Consider the following 18,830-nt stretch of genomic DNA (forward strand, 5'->3'; position numbering starts at 1 on the left):
TATACTTATAAAATTAATAATAAAAAATTACACTTTATTCTCTTAAATAAGAAAAAAAAAATCTATTTCCAAGTCGAATTTTTATGAATGAAAAAAGAAATATTCCAGTGTTCTTGTAGCTAACTACATAATTGTTTGCAAATACTTAAAAAACAATATTTAACAAGCAACAAGCATAGCCTTCCCATTGGACTCCTCCTCAGTTTTATCTTAAAAAAACCTAGAAAAAGTAAAATTGAAATTGAAACCGAAAATAATATAACATAGCTGAAGCTAAGAAGCATTTCTCATATGAAAGTAGCTAGCCACTGGAACGAGCTGAATAATATGTCTGCATGATGGTAAGAACAAGCAGCACAACAGCTGCCACAACTCCCATGAATTTCCACACCGTAGGGATATGCTCACTAATCAAAATATGGTACCAATTGCGCCAATAGAACATGATAACTTCAAACATTCGCCTACAATTGTGGCAAGTAATTGTGGTGAATCCTCGGAACACCTGTGTGACTCGTTTCACCCTGTGTTCATTTAGGGTTACACATAGCTCGCTATAACTCGAATCCATGTGCTCAGCTCCCTTGGAAATGCTCCGAAACATTGTCAACAATTCTTCCTTGCTCATGTTTCTCTCATTCACTATCACTCCCTTCTTCTCAAGCCATCCAATGTCATGCTTACAACAAATCAAACCTTGGAAGAACAAGGCATAGGAAGTGTACTTGCATCTTATTCGAATCCTACTCTGCTCCCAAGCAATCAAATTTCGCCATCTCACTTCAGTACTTTCCTTATTAATACGCAGAGGCGGGATCTCCAATACCGCGTCTTTCGTATTGAATCTTATGTCAAAGTCAAACTTATCCACAAAGCTACCGTTACGGTTACAGTTACAGTTACAGTTACCAACCGCCGGTATAATTGATATTCCCGCCGCTAGAAGCCTTGTAGCGCACCGCTTTAGTTCTTGACACGCTGGTCTCGCTCCCATTTGGATTTGCTGGCCATGTTCGACGGTGGAGGAGTGCATCAAGTGAAGTATATGTGCCGTGCCTGAGTTGTTCTGCAAAGGGCCGGCCGGGTAACCGAAGGCTCTGCTTACCAAATTGGCAACTCGGTGATCATTTTCCATCTCACTGCCGTCACGGTACACCTTTCTGAATAACTTCTTGAGAACCACAAACGGGATTTGATTCTCCATCATTGTGATATCGTTCAGTACTGAAGCCACCTTCTTTTCCGTCTCAAAGAATGGATCATTTGCATACTTCCTGTACCTCTCCTCCGGCTGCAAACTCATGTAATCGTCCAGCCGGAGGAGAAGTTCCAGCAGGAAGCATCCGTCTACAATCATTATCTTGGAAAGCTCGTGGGTTTCTAGCTCCAAGTCTCCACCATAGCTTGCACAGATCACTGTGTCCAAATTTAGAATGTCGGCGCCACAGTTTCTTAGCCTTGAACCTAGTGACACGTTTTGTTCGGGGTTTCCTTGGCGTTCAAGAAAGTCTTTGAGGTAACGCCATTTGGGTTCTTCCATCATTACCAGTTGCCTGGTGGCTCCCCTATGCAATGGCCCCACGGAAACGAGTTTTGGAAAGTATGCGTCCCTTTTCGGTTCTCGAAGCTCGTCTTGGATCCGACAAATGCTGCATGCCTGAACCTCTCCATGATCTAGAGAACCCACCATGAATTCAATTGGAACCATCCAGCTATAGTCACTTTCCATCTTGATTTGTTGTTGTTGCTGTTGTGTTTTTCTCAGGAAAGAAGGAAAGAAGGGAACCATGGGATCGATATATGTGGTGTCTGGAACTAAAACCCAAGAATTGATCGAACGGGAAAAAGAACTGATAAAGCAAAGAGTTGACTTGAAAAAAAAAAAAAACAGGAAAGAAAGAATTGAATTGATTACGCTGTGCCAATTGCCAAACTATGATTAAGCATATATATAGTTGTGTGCACTTGTGCTTTCGGGCTCTGCTTCGTCCTTAGGTCTTTTATAAGTATAGTTGTGGGAAAGATGGAAATTACCAAGAAATAACCAGAAGTAGTGTTCTTTTATTTTCAGTTCTTCATTTCAACTTGGATTAAAAAATAAAAAATATAAACACTTCGTATCTTGTTTTAAATAAGTGGATGTAACCCAATTCTAAAAGTTAATTTATGAGATGAGAGATACTTCATATTTATAAATGTTTTAAAAATTTTATCCTTAAAAAATATGATACTTATAATAAAATTATTTGTCTCATCAAATTAAATATCTAACTAGCTATGAGTTAATAATGAGAAATTAGCTACTGTAGTTTAATTGTAGATAAAAGAATATGAATGCACATACCGTACTGAAAAGGTGTCAGAACTAAGTGTTTTGAGTTGAAGAGAAGTGAACCAGAACTAAGAGAAAGAAGAGACTGATCGAGAAAGCAAAGGAAATAGTTTGTGGATCGGAAGAAGTTCGTGTGGCCAAATCTCTTGCAGGATGTTATTACTTAAAAAAAATTATTTTTAGCAGTTATTTATTTTATTTTTAACGATAATAAAAATAATTATTAATATATTTATTGATAATTGGATATTATTAATTTTATGCTTTGTCACATATTGTTAGTAAATATTTTTTAATGGTCACAAAAGATATATAATTATTATTAAACATGTAATAATAATAACAAATATATAATTATCGCAAAAAATATGTTAAATAAAACATACAGTGATTATATATTATATGTTTTATTTAACATATAATGATTGTTATGTGTGCAAATTTTTATAAATATGAGTGTAAATTATTGTTAATCAAATATTAATATAAAATAATAGAGAGAATTCCACTCTCCTTCTCTGCGAGATGCTAAAATAACACTCCCCTCTTCTCTATTTTATAATTGTATATTCTCTTCTCTTCTAACTTTTAAAAAATCTCCTCTTTAATCCATTTTAAATTTTTTGTGTTAACTAATATTAACTTTATCCATTTTTTAAGAAAAAATAAATTATTTTTTGAAAAAATATCCATTAGCAAAAATTTTATTTTTTATCATTAAATCTTGCTTATCAAAATATCCTTTTAATAAATTATTTTTTTATTGATTAAATTATATTTTTATTAAAATATTTTTAAAAAATTAATAATTAAATTATTTTTTTCTAAGATACCTATCCTTCAATAATTTTTTAATTATTAAATTGTGATTTTACCAAAAATTTTGTTAACAATTATTTTTATATTTTATTATTAATTTTTTGATATCAATATATATTATTTTAACATTAAATAAAAAAATCTTACCACCATTGATATATATAATAATTAATATATATTGATATTGAAAATTAATCTTACTAAAATTTTTTATTTAATGTTAAAATAATATATATAGATATCAAAAAATTAATAGTAAAATATAAAAAAATTGTTAACAAAAATTTTGGTAAAATTATAATTTAATAATTAAAAAAATTATTGAAGGGTATTTAAAAAAAATTATATAATTATTAAATTTTTTAAAAAATACAATTTAATCAATAAAAGAATAATTTATTAAAGGATATTTTGGTAAGCAAAATTTAATGATAAAAAATAAATTTTTTATTAATAGATATTTTTTAAAAAAATAATTTATTTTTTTGGATAAAGTTAACATTAGTTAACACAAAAAGTTTAAAATGGATTAAAGAGGAGGTTTTTTAAAAGTTAGAAGGGAGGGGAATGTACATTTATAAAATAGAGGGGAGGTGAGTGTCATTTTAGCATCTCGCAGGGGAGGGGAGTGTAATTTTCTCAAAATAATAATATTTAGAGTAAATACATTTTCCAACCCCTATCCTTTTTGAAAATAGACAAGTCGCCCCGTAACGCTTGGAAAATGATAAATCAGCCCCTCTCTATCTCTTTCGTTAGACACTTAGACCCTTCCGTAGTTCCGTGGCTCTCTCCGTTTAAACTCAACGGAAAAAAGTGACGTGTAACGGTGAGGTGGTGACTTGGCATGGACACATCATCTGACTTAGTTAGGACCATTTAGTCCCTGCTCAGTCAGTAAAACGGCGTCGTTCTCAACAAGGGAAAGATGTGCGTTTTTGATGAGTCTCTCCCTCTCCCCCTTACATGTATCTTCAGTAGCGAAATCACCCTCACTAGACACACAAAATTACACCTTAATCCTAAGAAAGCGAAATGTTTCTCTCTAAGGCAAGCTAACGGAGACTTCTAGCGAGGAGGCAGCAAGGGCGTTGTTGGCGGAGCCATTGACGATGATGCTACTATTAGTGTCGTTTAGTTCGTTGGCATCTTTTTGAGTTGGTTGTATTTTGTATATAAAACTTTTTAATCTTATTTTTCTACCCTTATTCACTATCTGATCAAGTAAAAATAGTTTGGTTATGATTAGTGTGGATGATTAGAGTAGTTATTTAATCAAAAGTGTTGCACATTTTTTTTTAGCAGATGTCATATGAAATTGTCTCTGTTTTTCATCGTGGGGGTTGGTTCGAAAGGGATTCCAATGGAGTATTGTACTATTTTGATAGACAAGTTGAGACATTTTCTCCGTTAGATATAAATTATGTTAATTTCAAGGACTTGGTGAAAATATTTAAAGGTATAGGATATACAAGTTACAAAGAGATTTATTGGTATGATGGTACTGCCTCTGACTTAGAGTTTGGATTGCATGTTCTTAAGGGGAATAAGGAGATTAACGAGATGTGTGACAAAAAGACGGAGGATGTGGAGTCTGATTTGTTGGTCATCTATTTTGAACACAATGTTAGCCAGTTGGATGTAATTCCAGAAGAGAGAACAGTGGATGAAGTTGTTGGAGTTGACTCTTCTTCTTCTGACAATGGATATGAGACCACTGAAGATGAGCCTCACAAATCCCCCCACCCAGATTCGAATCTATTAGCAGTAGTAGTGGTGAAGAAAGTAAGGCGGCCAAGAAGAAGCGTGTGAGGAAGAATAACAAGGGTGGGCTGAGTTCCAAACGCAAGTCTACTAAGAAGGAGAGAGATGAAAAATTAAATACTCTTAAAAAGAATACTAATGTGCCACATGGTGGAATTGATGATAAGGACTTATCTCCTAGGACCAAGAAGAAGAAAGCAAAAAGATATGTTGAAAGAGTTAGAAAATATATCTTATCTCAAGAAGGAAGATGTAATGGACCAAGGAGTGGACTTAATACCAAAAGAGGTAATGGGCCAGGTGAGATAGATCCAACTCTAGAGGTAAGGGATAGGGCCATTTTAGAGCCTGTTATTGAGGAGGTGGACTCAGACATGCATGGACAAGCCTTATGAATATGAATCTAAGGCATTTAACTCCCTCATTTCTAGTGAAAAGGATGAGGATAGACCAAGATATCCTGATTTTAATGAGAAAGCTGAATATGGTGAGGTTGAATTTTAGATAGGACATTAGTTTACTACTATAGCACAGTTTTAAGCAAGCATTGAAAAACTAGTTTGTCTTTAAAGGTAAGGAGTTGCAATATTTAAAGACTGAGCTTAAGAGAATTAGAGCTAGGTGTGCTAAGGAGGATTGTCCCTGGCTTGTGTTTTGTTCCTATAACAACCAGAGTCTTTGCTATCAAATTAAGACACTCTATGGGAAGCACAACTGGTTAAAGAAATTTGAGCAATAATATGACAGACAGAGCTTGGATAACAAGCAAATTGGTCAAGAGGGGCTACTAACCCAACCACTTATGACACCAAAGGAGGCCTTGGAGCATATAAAGCAGGACTATAATGTCCATATAAACTACAAGATGATTACTAGAACTCTGAAGGCTGCTAGAGAAGAAACAATTGGAAATGAGCAAGAATAGTATGGAAAGCTTCATGACTACATGCATGAAATTCATAGAAGCAATTCGGATTCTACTGGAATGATTGATGTAATTCTACAACTAGAAGGACGTCCACTTTTTAATAGACTATACATATCTCTTGACGCATGTAAAAAGGGCTTTAAGGCGGGTTGTTGGCCTCTAATTAGATTGGATGGTTGTTTTCTTAAAGGATACTTTAGTGGACATCTGCTATCTACTGTTGGACAGGATGCAAACAATCAATTTTTTGTTATAGGCTTTGCTGTGGTTGAATTTGAGAACACTGACTCCTGGAGATGATTTTTGTCAATCTTACAAGATGATCTTGTACCAGTCATTGATCATGGATGGAACTTTATATCGGATCAACAAAAGGTATAAAGTTACTAAAATTTCAACTGTATGATTCTGTAAGCTTGGCTGGTTTTAAATTCATTTGTGTTGTTTGTATTTTTTTAAAGAATTGGCTGATGCCTTGCATGAAGTTATGCCAGAAGCGCACCATAAAAATTATGTGCTTCACATCTGAAAAAGTTTTATCAAGCACTTTAAATACAAGCAAACTAAGGGGTTGGTCTGGAAGGCTGCTAAGAGGTAAATACCAAATCGGTACCCAAAAGATTCTAGCGCTGACAAAATGATATCTGACTTTTGTTATTGACAAAATAGTCCCTAACAGATTTTAAAATTTGACAAGCGTGTCCCCGAACTCGCCGGAGCAAATCTCCGGCAAATACAATGCTGACATGGCCATGGTGACCTGGCAAACCACCTCCTAAACCCTAATCCTTCCTCATCGTAGCCCCCTTTCCCTTTCCCTCCCCATTGCAGCCCCTTCCCTCTCCCTCCCTCTCATATCATCTCATCTCATCTCATTTCTGCAATGAAAAAGAACAAAAATCTAATATCTCAAAATTCCATCCTTTCAAAGCAACCACAAACCAAAACTTTCGATTCTCTCTCTCTCTCAGATCAGAAAAGAACAGAATGAGAATCTGAGAAGAAGAAGAAGGAATAATGGATCTAGCACCAAAGAAGCTACAATTCCTGAACATCCCAGAAATCTTGAGAGAATCATCTCAATTCCAAAGAGACCATCGAAAACATTCTACCTCATAATAACCCCAACCCTACTTTTCTCTCTCTCATTCGCCATCCTTGCACACTCACTCTTCACACACCCACTCCTCATAATCCAGTTCTGTTACCTTTTCTTCCTCTTCGCCTTCTCTCTCCTCTCCACCGCCGCCGCCGTCTTTACCATCGCTTCCCTCTACACCAACAAAGTTATCTCCTTTTCCTCCACCATCTCTGCAATCCCCAAAATCTTCAAGCGTTTGTTCATCACTTACCTGTGGGTCACGCTTTTGATGTTCATCTGTAACTTTGTCCTCGTGATTTTCTTGGTTTTGCTTATTATAGCAATTGATACACAGAACTTGTTTCTACAGTTTTTCACGGTTATTGTGGGTGTGTTGGACATTGTGAATTTGGTGGTATTGTTGGCGCAAAACGTTTTTTACTATGTTTGCAAGAGTTACCATCACCAAGGGATTGATAAGAGTGCTTTACATGATCATCTTGGTAAGAAATTTAGGGGGTTTGTAGGTGAATTTTTTTCTCTTTCTTCTTTATTTTTTTTAATGTAATTGATGGCATAGTGTAATACATTTGGAAAGAAACATAAATGGTATTGGTAGATTGTAATTTGAATTGTGATATTGTGTTCTGTTGTGCATGCCTCTATCTGTGCTTTTATATGATCTGTGATTGGAGGGAGAGGGAAGGGGGCTGCAATGGGGAGGGAAAAGGAAGGGGGCTGCGATGGAGAGAGAAATGGAAGGGGGAAATGTGCGTTGGAGGGCTGTGATGGGGATGGAGGAGGAGGGGGTTGCGTTGGGTAGGGGAGGGCTGCGATGGGGAGGGAGATGGAGGGGGAGTTTGCACTGGGGTGGGAGGATTAGAGTTTGGGGGTGGTTTGCCATGTCACCAAAATACGGTGGCCATGTCAGCATTTTGTTTGCCGGATATTTACTCCGGCGAGTTCGGGGACACGCTTGTCAAATTTTAAAATTTTTTAGGGACTATTTTGTCAATAACAAAAGTCAGGTACCATTTTATCAGCGTCAGAATCTTTCGGGTACCGATTTGGTATTTACTTCTTTATTATATAAAATAGACAGGCAGAGAGTGTTGATTTTTATTTTAACTAAATTCGACGAGAAGGCCGTCGATATTTAACAACAAAAAATCACTCCCGCGTTGCTTCTCGCATCACTCGTTTCACTCATTTTCTCAAAATCTAACCCCAAACCTTTAGAGAATCAGATTTTAGAGTGAGGCTTCTTCTTCTCCTCCAACACCTGAGAGTAGAGACCAGAGACGGAGTCACCATCACGGAGAGAGCAGCTTCTTCTTCTTCTTCTCCTTTGCCGAGCTCGCCGCCGCGCCATTCTCTCTCTCTCTCTCTCTCTCTCTCTCTCTCTCTCTCTCTCTCTCTCTCTCTCTCTCTCTCTCTCTCTCTCTCTCTCTCTCTCTCTCTCTGATTTGTGAATCTGCATGTAAGTTCTTCTTCTTCCACAGACTCGTGATTACAACGTCTTTGCCGGTCGCCGTTGTTGTGAGCCTGCCGCCAGAGCATGTCGCCGTCGCAGCTTCTTGTAAGTTTCTTTCTGTCTCTCTCTGATTATTATATTATTTTTGTATCTACTATTTTCATCATGAAATTCTAAATTTGCATCATTAAACCTAATTAGCATAATCAATTCATCATATTACTTCAGCTCAACTAGTTTGATACATTAGTTTTACAATGTGATTAGATAAAATAAAATTTAAAAGAAAGAAAGGAAAACACTTGCTTGCTTAGTATTAGGAAAAGGTATAATACTAACTTCAGATTCAGTTACAGATTTCAAGTAAGTAAAGAAAGTACTGTGTATTATTTAATTAATCTTCATGAATATTGCTCATAATATTAGTTGCTCTGTTTATTTTGATTTACTTTTTGAATTTTAATCTTTTCTGCTAGTTTTACCATGAAGTTGAGTATGCAGATCATTACTCTTCCCTTAGTGTTCTTGTGAATGATGTGTACCTTCTGAACTTCACAAATGGAATCCAACTGAGAGTTAGAATGGCACTTGGATGTGGATATGATCAGCTATTTCAAAAACATTCATACCATCCATTGGATGGAATGCTTGGTCTTGGAAGGGGAAGATCAAGCTTGGTTTCACAGCTTAATAGTCAGGGTTTGGTTAGAAATGTAGTTGGACACTGCTTGAGTTCACAAGGGGGAGGCTATATCTATTTTGGTCATGTTTTTGACTCTTCTAGACTCACTTGGACTCCTATGACATCCACACATTAGTAAGACGAATCTCAACCAAAACCATATCTTCCATTTAATGTCTACTAATAATAATATTAACATGTTAGATAAATTCTTTTTATCATAAAAAAATGATTAATTCTCTTTTTATTATGCAAGTAAAATTTTAAATCACTAATCACAATAACAAAGCTTTATTCCTTTAAGTTTGATCGGTTACATATATCAAACGATGTCATTAAACTCTATCTTAAAAAATATTTTGTTAGTTCTAAAAGTAAAAAAATGTACTTACCATTTTAGATAAAATCAAGCAATTTATCAGCAAACATTACTCAGCTGGGCCAGCTGAACTCCTTTTGGGAGGAAAGAGAACTGGGATTGGAAATCTCCATGGTATTTTTGACACTGGCAGTTATTACACTTACTTTAACTCCATGACTTACCAAGCAGCAATTTCTTGGGTCAGTTGAAAAACTGAAAATCAATAAACATTTACCACTATGCACTTCTACTAACATTGTGTCAATTTCATAATGTAAGATTATTTACTTATTAACATGGTTCTTTTGTTGAATTTCAATTGTATAGTTAAATAAGGAGTTACCTGGGAAGCCTTTAAAAGAAGCACATGATGATCACACTCTTCTTCAATGTTAGCATGGTAGAAGACCTTTCAGAAGCATACATGAGGTCAGAAAATACTTCAAGGCTAGGGCGCTTTCTTTTGCCGGCGGCGGCCGAAGTAAAGCTCAGTTTGAAATCCCTCCTGAGGCACACCTCATAATATCAGTGAGTCACCACAACTAACTAATGACTTCCTTCTGTGTTTAATTATGTCACTTGTGCTAATGTTCATGAATTGTTGTTAACAGAACATGGGAAATGTTTGCTTGGAAATCTTAAATGGATTTGAAGTAGGGATGGGAGATCTAAATCTAATTGGAGGTAATGAAGGTTATTACTATTTTCATTCTTTTTTTTATCTCAGTTTTTATATATTTTTTATTATTTTAAAAGATAAGAATAATGGTTGTGTTTATGCTATTTGATGTTATTTTAGTTTCATTTAAGCCAAATCTTTTAATGAGAGTTCTATTCATGTTAAACTGATTCATGTTTGGGTGCTAAATACTATCCTTACTCTAAATCCTAAACCTGCATATAAGCCATTTCAACAATTTCATGGACATACTTCATACTTGCATACTTAATCTATGTATTTATACTTAACTTACTGCATATATATGATCTACCCCTAAATAGGTACTTCTATAGCTCAAATGAGCTCTGTTTGTTAATTTATTACAAGCATTTTTGATCGCCAAAATTGTATTTTGATAAAGTGAACCATTCAAAGGTTGTCCGCAACCAAAAGATAATTTTAATCTTCAACTCTTATTAGGTATGTATGGGTAGACTTCTCTTACTGTGCAAGTAAACTAGGATCAACCACGTTAGTTATGACAGTTAAGTTGGTTACAAGATATAGCAAGGTGAAAACCCTGACTTAGTTACAAGAGAGTGTTAGTAAGTGAAGTTAGTTAGCTGAAGGTACTATATAAGCAACACTTCTCCCTTTTGAAATGTGTGGTTCACCATTGTAAAGCTGTTGCTAAATCTCACCTTTCTCTTCTCCCTAAAACTCTCTGTTCTCTCAACTCTCTCTGTCTCCTCTTCATTTTTTGTTTTCTGGTTTTGAGTCACAACTCCCGAGGTTGAACATTAGGCACAGCCATATACATCCATTTCTTAACTTGGATAGGTTCAGTTGGTTTAAACTGAAAAATATGTATATATATCCTAGTCCAAACCACAAAAAAACCACTTATATCCTTCAGAGCATGGTTCCACGCCCAACAAAACTCATGGTCAAAGGTTCGATCCCATATATCTAGACCTAATCCTATTATCACATACAAGGCATAAAACTACCTCTGTTCTATACTTCTATTCTTGTGTTAATTATTTAATTTCTAAAGGTTTGTTCATGTTAAACTGATTCATGCCACCCCCACATCAATTTGTGAAAGTAGCAGAAAAGCTAAAACAACTTATCAATATAGAATGAAAGGAGTATTTGTATTTGCATTGGTTTATTGAGGAATTGGTTACTTATTGTGTTAGTTACTTTTGTTGTCTTAAAGGTGTGGTCATTGGTAAGGAGGTTTGATGAGCCACAGAAATACAAGCCATTTGTGAGTAGGTGTGTGGTGAGAGAGAACCTTGAGATTGGGAGTCTAAGAGAAGTTGATGTTAAGTCAGGGCTACCTGCCACTACCAGCACTGAGAGATTGGAGATCCTTGATGACAATAAGCATATTCTTAGTGTAAGGATCATTGGTGGTGATAAGAGACTCAGGGTATGTAACTATGAACTATATGTATCAACATCAAGCTCCCTTGCTTGCAACATATTAACTTCTTCTATTCATCTAACTCGGGATAATTCTAATGATCTCTATGACTCAGATGAGGACTATTTAGATAAATACGAGTAAGATTATTTACTTTATTTTGAATATTTTGTATTATTAGTGGAGTTTAGTTATTTATCTTATCTTAAATCTTTAAGTTAGAGAATTATTTATTATTATTATTTTGATAAGTATGTAAATTCATTATCTAATGTTTATTATAAATTTTATTTTGGTATTTAAAAGTTTATTTGTCTCATTATTTAATATTTAATGATCTATTATTTTCAAATGATAAAAAAATAGCTATTAAAATCGACGGCGACATTGTCACTTTTTAAATTTAAAATAGATAAAAGAAAATAAAAAATAGGCAGAGAACTTGTCAGTATTTTTATCATATTGTTGACGGTTTCTTTGTCCTTTTTAATCAATCCAAAATCGACAGTTGTTTTGTCGATTTTATTTAATATTGTCGACGGCAAGTGTGTCGCTTTTATTAAATATAGAAAAATCTTAACATCATATTATCGACGAAAAGATTGTCGATTTTATTAGATTTTTGAAAAATCAACAAACTTAAAAGCAACATATTGCGCCGTCGATTTCAATATTATCGACTGTCAAGCCGTCGATTTTTTCGTCGATTTTAACAGTATTTTTTGTAGTGAAGGTTATGAATATGGACGATTCTAAAATCATTAAAAACTGTGGAGATAAAAGAATATTATTATTCTTTTTCTTTTTTAAAATTTTGGAGATAAAATTTTGAATTTTCAAAATTAGTTTATTTTTTTATTGTTTAAAGATATATAAATTTTCAAAAATTATAGTAATTATACTTAATAATAAAAATAAAAGTAACTTTCAATAAATGCAAATTGCAAAAATTATACTTGATAAAATTATTTTTTATATTTAAAATAATTAGAAAGAATATAAATATAATAAAACATACAAATAAATTAAATATAAACATTTATTAATATATAAAGTTATCTTAGATTTTTTAATTTTAAAAAATATAAACATATAACATTTTTTTATCAAATATAAAATGGGTTGTTTATATTTTTTGTGCTTTTCAAAATCGTAACAATCTCCTAAAAAATAATCCAGAAAAAGACAATAAATGTCTAATTTTTTTTTATCATAAAGATAAATAAATTTTTCACTAAATTAAATTATAAATAAATTTTTACCCTTCATAAATAAGAGACACATAAATTTCTCTAACGTTGATATGCATTCAATACGAAAGAATCTATATATCTCCTATTTACAAAAGTTAAGAACTTATTTATGTTTAAATTTAATGAAAAGATTTGTTTATCTCCAGGATAAAAAATTAGGTAAGTATTTATCATTTTCTCTTCTTACATGACAAAATCTCTATACTTTTTCTTCACCAGTAGAGGCGGAAACAATAGACAGCCTAAGTTGGTAATAGTTTACCCAACATTTCTAAAAATTTTGAGTATTAGTATCAGTTTACATGTTAATATATATTTGTATGTTTTGTGATGAATTTTTTAATGTGTTATATATATTATGGGATTTAACATGCATCGACATAATAATTTGGATCTTGTTTCTAAATGGATAGTTGATTTTAAGATATAGCTCGTTTTATTCGATGCTTGAACTCACTTCTCTTTGGAGGGAATAAAGTGTACGTCGATTCTTCCAAGAATAACTGTGGTGAGTACCTGCAAAGGCACTCCAACGCTCAAATCAGAATGAGTACAAGATAATATAGATATTGTTCTTGTGTGAGTTGGCTGGGGTATAGCTTGTTCTTTGGCGACTTTCTTCAAACCTTCCTTCGAGACGGGTTATACCTCGGCACCTTGGGAACAAGGAGGCAAGCACTTACAAAAAGATATTTCGACGCTCAAGTTAATATGTAAATAAACTCTATTTTCAAGTAATTCTTGGATTCATGAATGGCCCACCTTTCTTCTAATTACTTTCTTTTATAACGAGAGTAAGTAGTCAGAGGTTATTTTTTATTGTTACCGAATTATAGTGGTAACGTATAGAAGTATATCATAACGTTCTGATTTTGTTAGGATTTTAATAGCCGAACGTATATGTTGAGTTTTTATAATCGATTTATAACGATCATATTATAACTCCTAAATTGGGCCTAGTGATAATTTAATAAAGTAAGTTGAGCTTTTAATAACGATATATAATTTGACATATATATTATAAGTGTAGGCGCCAAGTTAACATATTTTATTAAAATATGTTAGAAAGAAAAATAAAATAAAATAAAATAGAAGTAAATGAAAAGGTATTTAATGAAGGGGTTGTGCATTGATTAGACACGGTTAGTTTTCCAATGGTATGTAAGCCGTTGGTAGAAAATGAAGGGTTGAAATTGTTTAGAGGGATTTCAAACGGTTTCATAAATTAGTGCAATTTATTTAATTTGAAATCACAAGTGTGTTCCATAAAGGCAAGAACTTTAACTCAACAGTTTTCACGAGGGAGTAAAGTATAACCAAAAGGGGTTAGTACGTGCCTTTTTGTTTCTTTTTATTCTACATTTGTGAAAACAATGGATGTTGAAAAATTGACGGAGTTGTAGAAAAAGGATGATGGGTCATATAAGTGGGTTGGGGATTATGTAAAAATCCGTGGCTCTTTGTTTGTTGATGAAGAGAGCGAGTGAAATTGATAAACAAAAAATAGTCAGGAAGGGTTCTAGTATTCATGTGGTCTTGTTGTCATGTACGAAGGCAAAACGTGTGTTTTTAAAAGAAAAGATTGAGTTTTTCTACGTGCATAGTTGTGTTTTATAAGAGTTGTGAGTAAAACTTTCATTTACAGATTTTGAGTGTTCTGTTTTAAAACAGTTGAACTGTGCTCCATCTCAACTCCATCCCAATGGATGGGTATTTTTGAAATGCTTTGAAATACTAATGGAGTTTTTGGATATAAAACCTTCATTGAGCCTGTTTTTTTTCTTTATTTCAAGCAAAGAGAATTTGAAAAGGAGTGTGGGTAAACTTAAACAGTTTTCCTTATTTAAAAAAATTTAAACTGTATAAATTCCCTTTTAAGAATTTGTTTCTAAAAATTAAGAATGTTGATGAGGAATTTCCATTCTATTTGGATGAACATTTGAGGAAGAATTTTTGCTTTATTGTGTTCACAGCCGATACATGTGTTAGGGCCTGAAGATATTAGTAGCAAAAATGTATGTATAATAGAGTTTTTGTTGAGCCATATAAAGAATGGTAAGTTGATATCCATTTATGAAATACTTTCATGGAAAAATGATAAAGAGTCAATGGTTAAATATTTGGGTAAGAGATTTGATGAGGTATTCTATATGAAAAATGGTTTCGGTGTTGCTTGAATAATTGATTATTTGTATATTGTAGGTGGTAAGTATCGGGTATGACTGCGACGACCTTAAGAGCTCGTCTTAGAAGTAAAAATTTGGATAAAGAAGGTTCCTCGTCTAATCCAAGGGAGATGGAGAAGGCGAGATGAATCAACCTGTTCCAAAAAAAAACCTATGGTTTTTCAAGAAAAGGAAAGCTGACACCCTTTTTAAGAGTTGGGTGATGGGTCATTAGTTTGGGATAGGAGCTTTTCTTTCATGGTGGTAACTGATGAGGTGTTACAATCACCGTCTGATGTCAAGTTGGTCAATGATACTGGTGATATTACCATCGACCAATATATGCAGGTATGCACATGAATTTGTGTTTTTGACTTTTAAGAATATACTATTTTTGTGTTTGTTTATATGTATGTTGACCATGTACTCGGCTTGTGTTTGGCAAGTATTAGTCGGAGCCAAGAAAACAAACACAAAAAGATGATGAAGAAAAATGAGTCTGTGGATTTAAAAGGAGAATTTGCTGAAAACAAAAAATTGATAGTTGAGTTGAAGGAAAAACTTATTTATAAAGAGGAGAGGAATTGCTCCAATTGCCAAATCAATCTTGTGCTCCAATTGCTCCAATGTGTTCTTTAGCATCATCATTCTTCCTTCAACGTCAATATCTTTTTCATGTACAAAATGACAAGAAATCAGCTCATCCAGTCATATGAAATAGTTGCAGTAAGGTTGTTCTATCTGCAATTGCAGTTATTATGAAGATCATTGTTAACGCACAAAAGCAAATTGAATATGATAATCAAACATGGAGGAATACTTACACGATAGTAGCAACAACCGAGGAAGGTACTGTCTGAGTTCTTGGCAGCTCCAGATCTTTGTATAATTGCATAACTTTCACACTTGCATTTAGGGTGTTGAAACTTCACCTTCTTTTCGATCTCTACTAGCATTACTTGAACCCATTCTAACCATCCTCCAACCATGACATGTGTGAGATGTTAAGATTGTTTTGTATTACTCATGGTTGCTACTTGAGTTAGGGTTGAAAAAAGGAGAGAAGGGGGTGACTCATAAAAAACGTGCGTCTCTCCCTTGCTGAGAACGACGCTGTTTTGCTGATTGAGTAGGGGCTAAATGGTCCTTACCAATTCATATGATGTGTTTAAGTCAAGTCACCACTTCACGGTTATACGTCAATTCTTTCCGTCGAGTTTAAAGGGAGAGAGTTAGGGAAGGGTCGAAGTTTCTATTAAAAGAGATAGACAAGAATTTATTTGTTATTTTTCAAACGTTAGACAAAAAAGGGAGGACCAAAAAAATATTTACTCTAATATTTATTAGACATATCACATATGGCATTGCTGAAATAATATATCCGAAAGCCATTTAATTTTTTCTCTGTTATATTTAATGAGAAAATTGTTTCTTTAGTGAAAGCTTCTATACTTTTACGAACTTATTCAATGATATGTTCAAAGTTCACATGAAATTATGGTCAAACATTCCATCACATGCATAAGGTATATGCAATTGACAAAACTGAATTTGATTAATGTTTCATTCCAACACATGTTTATTATGAGTCATTTTCATTTGAGGTTTATTGACTTTGATTTTGATATTAATTCCTCCATTTGAAACTATCTTGGGTGATGTGAAGTAGTGAGAAAGTTAAATGCATGAATGAATAAAAAGGAAGTCAATGAGGTGGGAATGAAGATTACAGAAGGAAAAGAGCGAGGAAGAAGGATATGCCACATGAAGAAGTAAAGAGTGGGCGTGAAAGAAGGGAAAAAGCACGCGCTTAATTAAAAGTTTAGGACGATTTACAAATCAGATCCTCTAATTTTTAGAAACAAAAATTAAATCATACAATTTATAAATTTCAAAATAAAAAATATTACTCAAGCCATAAAAATAAGATAACATTTGAAAATTATTTTTTAATAAAAAATTATAATAACCATCATAAAACTATTTTTTTATAATAACATAAGAAAATGATTTTATTTTATTGTTATAAATTATTAAAAAATTTAACTTCAACAATAATATTATTATAAAAATTGTTGTCTAGTACCATTTAATATAATAATTTTAAGGTATAGTAAATTTTGACATTACTAAAACATATATTTAGTGCAAGATAAATATTTGACATTTTTGTGTTATTATAATTGCTTAGGTTATCTAAAGATAAAAGAGCTTATTACATAAAACAAAAACATGGAGCACACACGTGATTGAATAATAATAATAATAATAATAATAATAATAATAATAATAATAATAATAATAATAATAATAATATTCTACATCTATATAAAAAATCTAACCAAGTCATCCAAGTATTTTTTTTGTTAACACGCCTCTCTCCCTTCCTCCCAGGTTATATGAAATACACGTGCGCTCCCCTCTCCCTCCTATCAACATAACAAATTTACGTAAACATTCTTTTTCTTCTTCTCTTCTTAAATGTTAACGAGTTGCATTGTAATTTTCGGATTTGCAATTTCTGCTACTCGTCGTTCTTCTTCTTTTTTATTTCTTCTCTTCTGCTCATTGTTCTTCTTTGCTGCTCGTCCTTCTTCTTCCGATCCTATTCTTCATTTTCTTCTTCGATTTTGTAGATTTATCTTATTCGTTTTCATATTTCAATATTATATCAAAATAATGAATGATTCAACTTCAAATCAGTTGAATGAGAGTGTTTTGGATTATTTCTTCTGAAATGAATCAAACGGACGAGGTTTGGATTATTTAATTTTTTAAATCGAATTGAATGGAATGCAATTGTTAAATTGAATTGAATTGAATGTACGCATGTGTTCTAAATTGAATTGAATTGAATTGAATTGATAATATCTAAATTGTAGACACATGTGTTTTGAATTTGATTTTATATAATAGATAATATTTTGTTCATTTAGTACTTTACAGTTGATTCACCTTAATAACGTGTTCGGTTCATTATGCAGAAAGTTTGTTTTAAATTTGATTTTATATAATGGATAATATTCTGTTCATTTAGTACTATACAGTTGTTTCACCTTAATAACGTGTTCGGTTCATTATGTAGACTAGATGTGTTGTGGATGAACAATTTGTCCCAAAGGTCGGGATGACTTTCAAGACACTAGAAGAAGTTGGAAAGTTCTACAAAAATTATTCGAAACTTGCCGGTTTTTCTACCAAAATAAGGAACACGACTCAGAAAGGAGACGAAATTAAGAATCAACTAATCATATGCAGCAGAGAGGGGAGGTGGAAATCTAAGATATCTCTAACTCTGAATAGTCACTTTTTTGTGTTAGTCTTTATTGAATAGTCGCTCTTTTTGTGTTTGAAATTAGCTTTCTGAAATTCTTTATTGAATAGTCACTTTTTTGTTTATTGAATAGTCAATTTATTCTGTTATGTCAAAGAGTTTAGGTATTTCTGAAACTGAATACTGATAGCAATATTTTTTTTAAAATTTAGCTCTCTGCTAAATTGATATATGAACTTTTTCGATCTATCCAGTATATTAATTTCAATTCATTTGTTTTTTCGGGGCTCTTAATGTTTGATAAATACCCTGATTCCATTCACTGTGAACCTGGAACAAAACAACAGCCAGACAGTTCCAACAAATATATACATTAACATCTCAGACCGACAGGACAAGGACTAATCCATCTTGAATCAGATATATATATATATATATATATATATATATATTAACATTAGATTTCCAATAACATTTACATTATTATTCACATATATACATTGAAAGAAGCAGTGTTTGCTTTTTTAAACAAGTTAAACAAAATAGTATTAATTACAATCAGTCAAACAAAGTATATCCTATTTACTATCTATATCCCCAGATG

The 18,830-nt window shown here is 33.0% G+C and overlaps 1 protein-coding gene and 1 pseudogene across 1 annotated transcript; one reads left to right on the plus strand and one right to left on the minus strand.

Moving 5' to 3' along the window:
• Nucleotides 1-301: 301 nt before the first annotated feature.
• On the minus strand, nucleotides 302-1,729 carry LOC130963288 (UPF0481 protein At3g47200-like). The gene has a single exon (XM_057889420.1). The coding sequence runs from the start codon at nucleotides 1,727-1,729 to the stop codon at nucleotides 302-304; it is 1,428 nt and encodes a 475-aa protein (XP_057745403.1).
• Nucleotides 1,730-7,639: 5,910 nt separating this feature from the next.
• Nucleotides 7,640-11,669, plus strand: LOC130963289 (aspartic proteinase Asp1-like; annotated as a pseudogene).
• Nucleotides 11,670-18,830: the final 7,161 nt, after the last annotated feature.

This window comes from Arachis stenosperma, chromosome 2 (genome assembly GCF_014773155.1).
Source record: "Arachis stenosperma cultivar V10309 chromosome 2, arast.V10309.gnm1.PFL2, whole genome shotgun sequence".
Taxonomy (NCBI): Eukaryota; Viridiplantae; Streptophyta; class Magnoliopsida; order Fabales; family Fabaceae; genus Arachis; species Arachis stenosperma.